At 37.4% G+C, this 12,422-nt stretch overlaps 1 protein-coding gene across 8 annotated transcripts in view; it reads right to left on the bottom strand.

Moving 5' to 3' along the window:
- Positions 1–5,303: 5,303 nt before the first annotated feature.
- Positions 5,304–12,422, bottom strand: part of LOC138705166 (uncharacterized) — a 194,369-nt gene continuing 187,250 nt past the window's right edge. For all 8 annotated transcript variants that reach the window (XM_069833834.1, XM_069833841.1, XM_069833835.1 and 5 more), the window contains one exon: positions 5,304–6,420. In XM_069833834.1, the coding sequence (XP_069689935.1) occupies positions 6,055–6,420 (366 nt within the window). In that variant the 3' untranslated portion in view covers positions 5,304–6,054. The remainder of the gene's footprint in view (positions 6,421–12,422) is intronic.

Here is a 12,422-nt window from a genome sequence, read left to right as displayed (position 1 = left end):
CTCCTTCAAAAGTAAATATAGTGTCATCTGACCACTCCAGGAATCCCAAGTAGTAGTGTGTCTTTGTTAACATCCGGGAAAAATACATCTCTTAACTATCTTCTCACGTGATTTTTTTTTGTCAGTTTACCGGGAGTACTTGCATCGATCACGACATTAAATGGCTTGTAATTGTCTACACGTTGTTTTACTTTACGTCCAAATTCCCCTTTCGGTTCTTGAAAGCATACTATGTACAGTCGTCTTCCTAGACTTCCAGCTGCATACCTATGGATTTGGACAGTGTACGAATGAGTGAAAGATGCCATGGATTGCATTACTACTTTATTAATGTGAGTTAAGGCGAGGGAGCACTCAGATTTGTGAAAAAATGGCCAAAAAATGCATTTTTTGTTTTATGCATATAAAATTACCTTGATGTTTCAGCTTTCTAAAAATGGTTTCACTTCTGCCCTCCGACCATTTAAAGGTCTTTAAATGGCCGTTTAAATGCCTTGGTGCGTAACACAGGCGTGGGCGTGTCATCTCCCTGCTACCTGCCAAGCGAGAAGCATGAAAGTAATGTAATTTGTTTGTTATTAATTCATATTTCCCGCAAAAGGTCAGGTGACAATGTGTGTGGTAAGCCTGCAAGAATGAGGGATATTTCTGTAAGAGTTAGCACTGCAAGAGCAGAGCTTCCAAGTTTGTTTTTGTATAAAAAAGAAACGCTGTTTGTTGTTGGTTGTACTTTCACACGTGTTTCACAGTACCTTCATTGTTCCAGGTTAATTTGGTCGTTATATTAGATTGTAGAGTGTTTATAGTATTTTTGTTTACTTGTTTCTGATATAAACTCGTTTTTACAGTTATTTTAGTAGTGTATATAGTGAAGTTATAAAGTTATATAATTTACAAAATCACGTGTAGGTTAGAAAATTTTTCTATATAGTGTTCATTAGATTTTTACATAGCTTAGGTTTATTTCGAGTGATATATTATAATTTAAAATGGGTAGAATGTCAAAAAAGAAATTAAAAACAAGATTATTGGTGCACAAGAGGTGGAATAAGAATGATAGGCCTACACCAGACATTGAACCCCAGCCTTCTACTTTAGTTGAAGAAAATAGGCCTACTGCTATTCATATAGCTACAGCTGATTCACGTCCTTCAGCAAGTGTGAGAAAATTATCAACATTCAATGTAGAGCAAGGCAATTTAGGCCTTCTTATAAGTGAGAGTAAAAGGGCAAATAATTATGTGTTATTCCATACAAGTATGTTGGAAAATTTATTTCAAAGTTTGATATGTGTCAAGTGTGGTGCCACAGGTCTGAATACAGTGGTAGAATATTTTCAAGGTTTTGCTGCTAATGTAACTGTGAAATGTCCTGCCTGCCAGACATGCTGTGCACAGACATATACAAGCCCTCGTGACTCCTGTGAATCATCATCTAGACCACCATTTGAGGTAAACAAAAGGGTAGTGTCTGCTTTTTCAGACTTTGGTAGGGGGTATGCAGCCATTGAAAAATTTTGCATGTCAATGGGGAAGAATGTCATGAGCAAGTCAACTTACAATTCACATTTACAAGATAGGGCAGAAGGTGACAAAATATTGCGTCATAATGTTTTAGATATGGCACATAATGCTGTTCGAAAAGCATATACAGGTCTGAATCAAGATCAGGGTCCTGAAAATGTTGTAGACATAACTGTGTCTTATGATGGAAGCTGGCACAAAAGAGGCCATATGTCACACTATGGTGTAGGCATAGTTATTGATGTATTGACTGGTCTTGTCATAGATTTTGAGGTACTTTCCACATATTGTGCCACATGCAGTAACAAGGTAAAAACTCTCAATAAAGACAGTGAGGCATATAAAGAATGGATGCAAAACCATAAAGAAAGTGGTGAATGTGAGGCTAATTATAGTGGGTCTGCAGGGTCGATGGAGGTGGCAATAGCTGAAGTTCTGTGGAAACGTTCAGTAAATGTATGTGGCATGCGATATGTTACTATGCTCTCCGATGGTGACTCTAAAGCCTTCAACCATCTACAGTCCCTGAAGGTGTATGGAAACGAAGTAAAGTTACAGAAAGATGAATGTATCAATCATGTATCTAAAAGACTGGTGACAGGATTGAACAATATAGTGAGTGAGTGGAGAGCAAAGCGTGTGACAGTCGGTGGTACTAAAACAGGCAGACTGACAAAGGAAACAATCCTAAAGCTGCAGCTGTATTATCGGCAGGCAATTAAAAACAATATTCCAAATGTGCAACACATGAAGACTGCAATATATGCCACTCTGTACCATGCAATGTCTACAGATGAAAAGCCTCAACACTTGAAGTGTCCCGGCGGAGCATCATCATGGTGCTTCTACAATCGTGCTACAGCCAGAGGTGAAATACCACCAAAACATGACAAGACCACGATGACAACAGTACTGGATTCCTCAGTAGTAGCTAAAATAATACCTGTGTACCAAAAGCTTGCCAGTAATGAACTTCTTGAAAGGTGCAAGCAAGGCAAGACACAAAACACCATAGTGTCATATGGAACTATTGCCCTAAGACTGTTTTTGTGGCAAAAAAGAAAGTGGACGTTGCTGTTACTTCAGCTGTTAGTGTTTTTAACATGGGTTGTGAGGTTAGTGAAAAACTAAAAGAATCTGCAACTGGCTTGGACACGAGTGAGAGTGGAGTGAAAGTAAGTGTGCAACGCGACAAGCGAAGAATTAATCAGAGTGAAGTAACACACAATACTGGACACCGTTCAATCAGGAAAAGGTTGAAGTTCTCTAAAATGGCTTCTCAACACCAGAAAAAGAGAGCAGAGGGAACCACATATGGAGCTGGGCAATTCTAAGGTAACATATCATGTTAGAAGCATGTTTTATTTCAATGTTATTTTTCTCCCATTTAAAATTTTTAATATGCTGACAACTTCAAATGCCTATTACAAAAGAAGTTGTGACTCAATAGAGTTGAAATTTGCCACACATATAAACGAAAATGTAATAAAAATAGTGACATATGATTTTTTCCAATCTGCATGCAGGAGCTGTGCTATCATTAACAGAAAATAATAATTATAATAAAATTAATTATTTTTCTTAAATATGAAAAATAATATTTTTTTTTTTTAGAAGAAAGAAACATGATAAAACAAAAAGCATATGTCACTTTGTTAGTGCAACTCTTAGGAGTATACAAAAATAATTTTATTGATTTTCTCCAAAAACTTTTTTTTAAATAGCAATTTTTATACGTTAATGAATAAATTAATGTAATAATTAATATCTCAAAAACTAATCGAGATAATGTAATGAAACTTGGTACAGATGTTTCACTTACAAAATGAATTATGAAGTAAAAATTTCAAATCATTTGGTTAAAAACTATGGAAAATACAAATTTCAGTGCTCCGTCGCCTTAAGAGAAAACAAACTGACTAGAGCATTCATTCGCTATGATACGGTGTTGCGGAACTATGAGGATCCGAGTGCGAGCAAGAAGCGGTATAAGTAGCAACGATTTTCAAGTCAGTGTATTTCGTAAATGAGGAAAAAGCGAAACGAACGACTATCACCACGTTTCTTAACAAACTAAAATTAGCTTAAATATGCATTTTCATTAAATTTAAGCTACACGACCTGCGACGGTTTCCTTGTAAGCATAAAACTACAGAGATTTAGTGATAGGTGTACATAATTATCACAGCAACAGTGTTACTATTTATGAAAGTAGTGTTGTGTTACTTGTTGATAATTCAAGTTAAGCTCGTGTTACTGTCTTTATAATTTCTTATTTAATTCACACGTGTCTGTTTCAGTATGCCTAATTATAATTTTATTTCGTACCGAATATATATTTTATGTAAAAATAAATATATGTTGTGGTGTACATAAGTTTTATGTTACATAATATTGTTTTAATGTTTTATTTATTTATTATTTTGTAATGGAACTGAGTCCGTGAAAAATTAGTTTTGGAAGCCCCCACGTATTATTTTAATAATTACATTGGTGCTAAGTGTGTGTGGAGGTTAATGATCTAGAAAACAGAAATAAATGTTATTAATACAATTCATCTAAAAGGTAAGGTAAAGGTATCCCCGTAACATGCCATGAAGGCATTTAGGGGGCATGGAGGTAGAGCCCCATGCTTTCCATGACCTCGGCACTAGAATGAGGTGGTGTAACAATTTTTAATTTCGTATTAAAAAGTTTGTTTAATTTAAAATTCTCTCTCTGCTATAGACGAAATATTTCTTTGATTATTTAAGGATTCATGGTGTCATCTTGCACTTCACTTGAAATGTATAAGTATTAGTAAGAAAAAAAATTGAGGCATATTTTAAAGCACAATGAATATTTAAAAAATTTACATTGTATTGTGATGGAACTACATTAGGGTATACGACTAACATTTTCGAAATATCAAGCAATGTGCGAAGCAATTAGAAGAGTACCTGGTAAACGAACTAGGAAAAGAAGGGAATAAACATTTTACAAAGCTGTTTTAGATTAAAGTTAATACTGGAAGATAGAATGTAAGCATAGTAATATATCGGGTGTCCGCCTATTAGATTGACTGAAAACAGCCGAAACTGGTCGAACTGTGTTACCGGCGTTGTGAAGGTCGGCCACCGCGAGTCATTATAGGTGATAACCGGTTTCGTACGCAGTTCAGTTGTTGAGCGTGGTGCTACTTTGAGGCGCTTATTGCTTTGCGCGTAGTTCATTGTGTAATATTGTGAGAATTCGATTAATTTCGAACGAAGAATGTTCATTTACGACAGTTGTGTGAAAAGACTGTCTTAAAAATAGAACAATTCGTCGTAATTATCCCGGGATATACTTTGCATCATTACAAATCATTTTTAAGTTAGTAGAAAAAGTGTGTACACACTCCATTCTTACAGACAAAAAGTATACAAGATAGGCCTATAAGCCCAATTCTGTTTTAACAGAGGAAAAACTTAACGACATAGTTTGCTGGTCACAACATGAACTTCACGAAGTTTCCCGATAATATATTTTCATCAGAACTGGCGTATGTTTAAGAACATAGTGTGAACAATTCGATCGTCTGATCTAATGATGAGCAGGTACCAATTGAATATTTCCAATATGAAATTAAAGATCACCAGTAAGGTAGGTTATTAAACTACAACTAATATCCGAGCAGCGCTGATGGCAAAACACTGCCGGATCAACCTGAGAGGTGGACACCCGTTATATTTCTTGGGAATAAAAAGATTGTGCACAATAAAGTATTGTTCGGGATCGAGCACATTAAGAATAAAGAAATATGGAAAAACTAAGAACTGAGCCATCTTATTCATCTAAAAATTGAGTTCACAATAATCATAATCGTAATCGTCATCGTCGTCATAATCATGCTTCCATTTTTCAGACGCAAGACAGTCACTGATATCAGTGTTTCGATGGTTTACTCAAGTTGCTTGGTCCATTAATAATAATATATTAAATATTAAAGGAAATGGAATAAATACATGAAGAAATCTACTGTTAAAAACAAGTTGGAAGTATCAGTCAATGAAAGCAGGAATTCACGATCGTCGAGAAAATGATAAAATATTGAACTAAAACAAACTAGAAGGACTAAATCTTGATGATGATGATGACGACGAATCAGAATCTCAAGACTCATTTGAAACACAAGAGTTCCTTAAGTTGACCGTCTTGTAGTCTGTACAAACGAGAACCGTTGTGAATGTGAGCGAGAACTCTTCTCTCTTCACGTAGAGAATACATATGTCAATTTTGTCCACACTGATATGACACTCGTAATAAGTTTGGTGTTAAACTCGTAAATACTTGAACAAAACTGGTGCATACTGATTAACGAGTCAATCTGCTCTTATATTAGGAATCTGCACTAAGGAAATATATTTCACAGTCATGCTCACTGATACGTCACTCAAGCGTCTTCTTGTGCTCCTCTTCTTAACATTTGGACACAATTTGTGGGTAATGAGATCAGTCCGTTGTGTCACTCACTATACAAACCACAGCCTGTCTTTCTAGAGCCTTCACGTCAACAGGTACTACTGCTATCGTCCATTGCACTGTTCCTCCTCTCCCGCTCAGAGAGATGACCATCTAAGGAGAGAGCGTCACTATTTTTCGAAGGTGACGACCTAACTACACTTTTCGGTATCCTCAGAGAATGGATGCGTTCGGGCGGACCGCAACTGAGAAACAAACTGTTCGGGTCCCTCGAAGGCTGGGGCGCCGTCGTAACTTCTGGCTGCTGAGGCGGAGGAGGAAGTTCTACCACTGTTGAGTAGGCTGGCGGCGGTGGATATGGACTTACGCTGTCTTCAGGCCGCGATGTGGCAGCCGCGTAGCTAGGAGGAAGGTCTGTAATCCAATATGGCAGCACACTTCTGTTGCAGTCTCCCTGAAATGTAGAAAACGCAATTAAAATGATTTGGTTATTCTACGGTGTAAAAGAGTTCAAGCTCTTTGCATGCTTATGTGATGCCTTTTTGACGTGAATCGTCCGTAAGTTCTGTCCACTACTAAGATGCCATAAAAGAAAGTCGACCGACACATTTTCAGGAAAGTTTTTCGCGCTTATATTTTCCCAATGAAGTAGACTAAACGGCGAACGACAGACGAAGGATTACTGTACACAACGTGACGTCATCTAGCGATACGTGTGAGGGAGGAATTTGAGGCACGAATTGGAGGGTTGCACGGCAGCCTAGACAGTGTAACTCGAGAATGCGAAGCAATAGAACGTTTGCAGTAATGTCAAACGATTCGTAACGAACACGAAATTGAACAACAGTCAACAGTCGACAAGTTAAATTATAAAAATTCGCAAGCGAAGTTGAGTGAAGCGAGGAAATTCACAATGTCGAGGAATATGCAGCGTAAATGGAAGCGGTCATATAAGCAATGGTAGCAAACGATAAAGCAAGACGGTTACTACAGTAATCGACATGTTTACTTTCAACGTACACAAGATGGCTAATCCCAGGAGTTACAACACAACGAAGATATAGCCTGACATGATTTTAGACCAACGATGCAGAACTGCTCTCCAATTGTAGCATACGTCACAAGCCGGACTACGTCATTCATCCCTTCCCTCAAGGCCACGTGTTATCCACATCGTAAGGTACAGAAGATTTGTATTCACTGTCTAGAGGTGGAATTCTAAGCAGTATCGGTCGGGAAGTACTAGTTTAAAGAGCAATGGAGAAAATGAATACTTCTGTATTCAAAATAATCACAAAGCACGTTGTCTCATTTGTGAACAGTTTATTGTTATAATTATTGTGGTAGAAAATATTTTCGTCATTTTTTCCGTGAGGACGAGTTTGTTGTAATCCGCCACATAGTTGTAGACGAGTCACGGGGAAGTCATTCTACGCCGGTGGATTGTGGAAGGGGAACCAATGCTTTCCCCATGCTTCCACCCCTCTCTCTGTGAGTTCTGCATCCCTGTTTTTGAGTGTTCGGAAAGAAGAGATGTTGATTGTCACTGCTGATGTTTACATTAACAGCAATTCTATCAGCTACATATTCACGCATAAAACTTGCGGCTGTATCTCCGATACAGCCTACCTCAATTTTTTCAAAATTCTAGAGTACATACGGTATTGAGTAGTAGTATTAGCAGTAGCAGTAAAGGTAATAGGGTTCTGTTTAACAATGCTTTCAAAAGCTTTAGAGGTTTCAGCATCGAAATTCAATGTGCGCGAGAAATGACCGACGAATTTTGTCTGGAGTCCTCCATCAGGAACAGGATTTTATTACATGGCGTAAATCTACGACACGGGACCCACAGCTTCACTTCCCTCCTGGAGACAGCCATGCTTACCCGAATACTCAGCCATGATAATGATCTTTATCGGCATTGGCTAGCTGATTTTCGAGGGCTGGACCAGGGACGGATCCATGAGCTTAAGTTTACATCGGCTCATTGGTCGCACTATATACCATGATTATTACAGTCCGACAGGTATGCTGGATGGTATCCATGAATCCGACGCTAACAGACGGGCTATATTGCCTCATGCAGAGATCTGTCTCATCCCTGGACGAGTAGCTGATGAACTCCAGGTCCCGGAGCTCCACGCTCTCAAATCCTACTTCAGCAAGGAGATCCGTACTACTTCTGAGACTTCATCTCAGTCAAGTTTTAACTAGCCTATCGTAGATGATAGCTGAAATGGGAGAAAGTTGGAGAGTATTAGCGGAATGAAAGAGGGAAGTGGAAGTACCCCGAGGAAAACCTTTTGCAACGTCTGCTTTGTCAATCGCAATTCCCATCACGATCTGGCAGAGAAACGAAGACACAAAAGTGGCCCTCGGCTCTACTGACCAACACAGTAACCTCAAGAACACCGAGGACGATTCCGAGATACGGTGCAGCCTATTGATTTACTGTTCCCGGCCTCACATTTCCTGCTTTTGGTTTGTTTTGTGTTAGAAATTGTAGCGGTCCCACGAGACGATGGAAATACCTAGAAAGTAGAGAACTAATACAACGAGAAACAGGTGAACAGGAAATTTTACATGTATCCCTCTCAATTAGTGACATGATTCTTTACGATGCCTAAAAATTCGACACAGTTTTACTTAACTTCCGAAGGATGCCATGCCAATTATCTTGCCACATGTTCATGGCCCTCGATCGAATTTACACCTTCAAATTTCAGACTCATACACGAATACTCAGACATCAACGATAAATAACTGAAGCGTTTAGTTTCATAAGGGTCTAAGTGCCAAAATAATGATTTCACAGCTAATACTTTTAAATGGATCCATGTGCCCTGCCCAATGAATTTCAGAACGGTATATGGACTACCGAAAGCTATATTAATGCCAATTTATTCCAAGAGCGCTGGGACTATCTCCAACAGCTCGTTCATTGGGTCTATGTGCCAACGCTCACATAACCTGCCATGTTATCCATTCTCTTCCCCAGTCACTATTAACGTTTTGTACAGCAGTGTTATTGGTATTTGTTGTATGTTAGTGATATTTTGCTCTTCCTAAGAAAACTCGAAGAATCTCCTGAAATTGAGGAAAACACTTTGAAAAGGAGGAAAAGAGGTGAAGGAAGTTTGCGTACTTAAAAAAAAAAAGAAGAAGAGAAATTCGGTAAAAGGCAAAACGCTTCGAAAGTATGGCCCAATATAATCCATAAGAAGCAAAAGATTTTTACTTGGACATTATTAAAGTGCACGCTCTAGCCAAAGACTTGTAAAAGTACAGTTTTTAGTAACCAACGAAAATGACTCTAACTTCATTTATTTTCATTATATTTTCTTTATTGTTTCTTTAGCATATCTTTTAATGTAAATGTTTATGTGTTCTCATTGTTAAATGACTTTAAAATGTTATTGTTTCCTATATTTCAATGTTGAAATATGCTCTAACGTCATGTCATGTTGGGTTTTTCTGAGTTTTGCACATAGACCCTTTTGCTACTCTCGTTTTACAAAAAACTTTAATAATGTGGCAAATGTTAATTTTGTAATGAATGTGATATGAATCATCTTCAGACCTGTTTGTCACCTAGAAGAAGTATTATGATGCCCAAAGTATCCTAGATAAATGTCTAAATTTACAAATCAAATGTTTTTTCTTTATTTTCCACAAAGTTAGTACTGTGTACTTGTACCCTTATGAAGTTAAACGCTTCAATTACATAAATTCCTGTGACTGCTCTCATGGATTCGGTGGAGTTGTCTTTTGTATAAGATGGAATGGGGGAACTTTTCCACTGCTACCGCACCGTTAACAAAGATGATTAGCGTGTGTAAAAGATGTAGGCCTATGCCTATATAATGAATCCAGATGAGATGAAAGATTCTCGAGAAATTGCGCCCCAATACTATCTTTACCACAGAGTATTCCACTTACATTGGATGCGATTTGTACCCGGATCTCTAACATGCTTTTTCAGTTTGACTAACCTTGGCTTTAGCCACTACAAATGCAACTCAGCCATCATTGGAACTTGAACTCGAGTTCGAGGTAGTCGTGAGTTCTGCCAAGTGTTACGAAAACCGCTAAAATCGCCATGATTTTTCAAATGTAGTTAAATTCGGAAAGGAGAGTTCAGTAACTGATCACGTGATCAAGATCTATTGCGTATACGCTACCTTAATCCCTGAACAGGCTAGCGTTTTAAAGAACGTTTATTATTACGTTTACTTAGACTTGAAAGAGCGCACTTAATTCAATAAAGTAATTCTAGGAAATGGTCGCTCTTCACATTTACATTAACATAAACATGTTTTGCTGTTTCCTGTGTTAAAGACATTAGATGAAAGAGATCCTCCCCTTTCCTAATACTGTGCAATGTCTTTTCACCCCGCACTGTTCAATTACCAGATCAACATCAGATGGTTTGTTCTTATAACAGTTTTGAAGACATAGGCTACTGTTATTTGATTCTTTAATTAGAACCTTTGAGTGTTCACCACCTTGAGAAGTTTTCCAGTGACATTGTGTTTACAAGTCATTCAGTCCCTAACAGCTTGCATAAAAGATGAAGACAAATCAAACAAATGCTCAGATCCTAAACTTATTTTTTATTACATCATCTTGTCAGATTATGGTCTGATTATTTTCATATTCCGGCACCACACATAGCTAAACAGATAAAAAAGTTACATTTTTTTCTTTCACTATACAAATTTTGGCCACTCGACCGCAATTACGAGGGCCGTAAAAAATAAGTTCGCCAGGGGCCGTTTAACAGAAAGAAAACACAATTTCATTGGAAAAATTTATTGGAACAGACACAGAAATTATTGAGCTATTTTTCAACATATTACCCACCGGAATTGAGATATTTGTCATATCACGGGCTCGACAGAGAGGTGCAGACGGCTGTCAAACGCTGTTCCGATCCCAGGAGGCTGACTTCTACGACACAAATATACCAAATTTGATCCCATGGTACCTATGACAATTGTCTCAATTCCAATAGGGGTATGTCGACTAATAGCGGAAAAATTGCTGTATCTGTTTCAATAAATCTTTTCATGCAATTGTGCTATTTTTCTGTAAACGGCCCCAGGGAAAATCACTTTCTGGGCGACGTCTTAATTGCGGTCGAGTGGCCAAACTTTGTAAAAGCACTTGTTTTGACATTATTAACATGGTGGAAGAAAAAAAATTAACTTCTTTATCTCTCCCCATCAGAATGTTTGCTTGTAAGATGAAATCTGTTCACTCAGTGTTGTAAGTGATTTTAAGCATTCTGTTATGACTGGGGAACGAAGTTTGGATACCAAGTTGCCTAGTTGCCTAGAGTCGGCTACAGGTTTAAGGAACACTGGCTGTAGGATGACGTTAGTTGTTTACTTTACTGATGTAAGCTTCAATTTCATATGCAAAATGAAATGCGTCACGTGAAGAGAGCTCTGTTAATTCGAAGTTTAATGGGTGAGGATTTTATATTGTTTACTGCATTCTAATCGGTGTTTCGACACAGCATGCCTATTTTATGTTTAAAGTTGTGATCTAGCAAAGGTACTGTGAAGATGTGTTAAAATGCCCCCATTAAAATCTGTAACTTTGCCTGTGCTTGTAAAAGATTTCGGAGATGATTATTTTTCAGTCAAGGACGAAAATATATTATGGTGTAAAGTTTGTAGACTAAGTTAGGCATAAAAGTTAATAAGCGTCGTGATTTAGAAAACCATAGTGACTATAAAAGACACATCGAACATCTGAAATTGTTTAGTGATTCGATTTCGTATCGGCTCACTTTTTATTACGACTTGTGTCTGATGATTATATGTGCGAATATTCCGTTTCATAAACTTGAGAACACCCACTTTAAACACTTCACTGAAAAGTATAAGTCTAGAAAATTGCCGACTTCAACAACCATAAGTACACAATACTTACCCCCGTGTTAAGAAATAACTTTAAATTCTATACATCAGCTGCTAATAATAATAAAATGGTTAGACTAAAACTGAAGAATGTTCTTAAAAAAATTCTGCATATTCGAAAGTCTGTGAATTAAACAGTGAACAGTCACAAGATAATACACAACAACTTTATAATAAATATAAACTATTTCAAAATGTCGCACCAATAACATCGTGTAATTTCGGAAGAACATTTTCTTATCTGAGTGGCAATCGAAACAGTTTATATTTCATAACTGACGAATGTACACACTTGTATATTGCAACAAAATTAGAGACACTTAAAGTACAACATTCATTGTTATTTAAAATGCGTCACCATTTTCTACAAAGAAGAGAATGGGATAAGCCGCTTTCCTAAACGTGTGTTATACTCTATTTGTTTAGTTACCTGACTATACCGAGCAATGTTGTGATCAAAAAATTGTAATGCTCTATGCAAGTCCCTGTACCACCCTGAATAGATGTAAACAACACGACTTGTATAACA

The sequence above is a fragment of the Periplaneta americana genome, chromosome 8, assembly GCF_040183065.1.
Source record: "Periplaneta americana isolate PAMFEO1 chromosome 8, P.americana_PAMFEO1_priV1, whole genome shotgun sequence".
NCBI classification, from domain to species: Eukaryota; Metazoa; Arthropoda; class Insecta; order Blattodea; family Blattidae; genus Periplaneta; species Periplaneta americana.
Note: the sequence above shows the minus strand (reverse complement) of the source record. Positions and strands in the feature narration are given on the sequence as shown.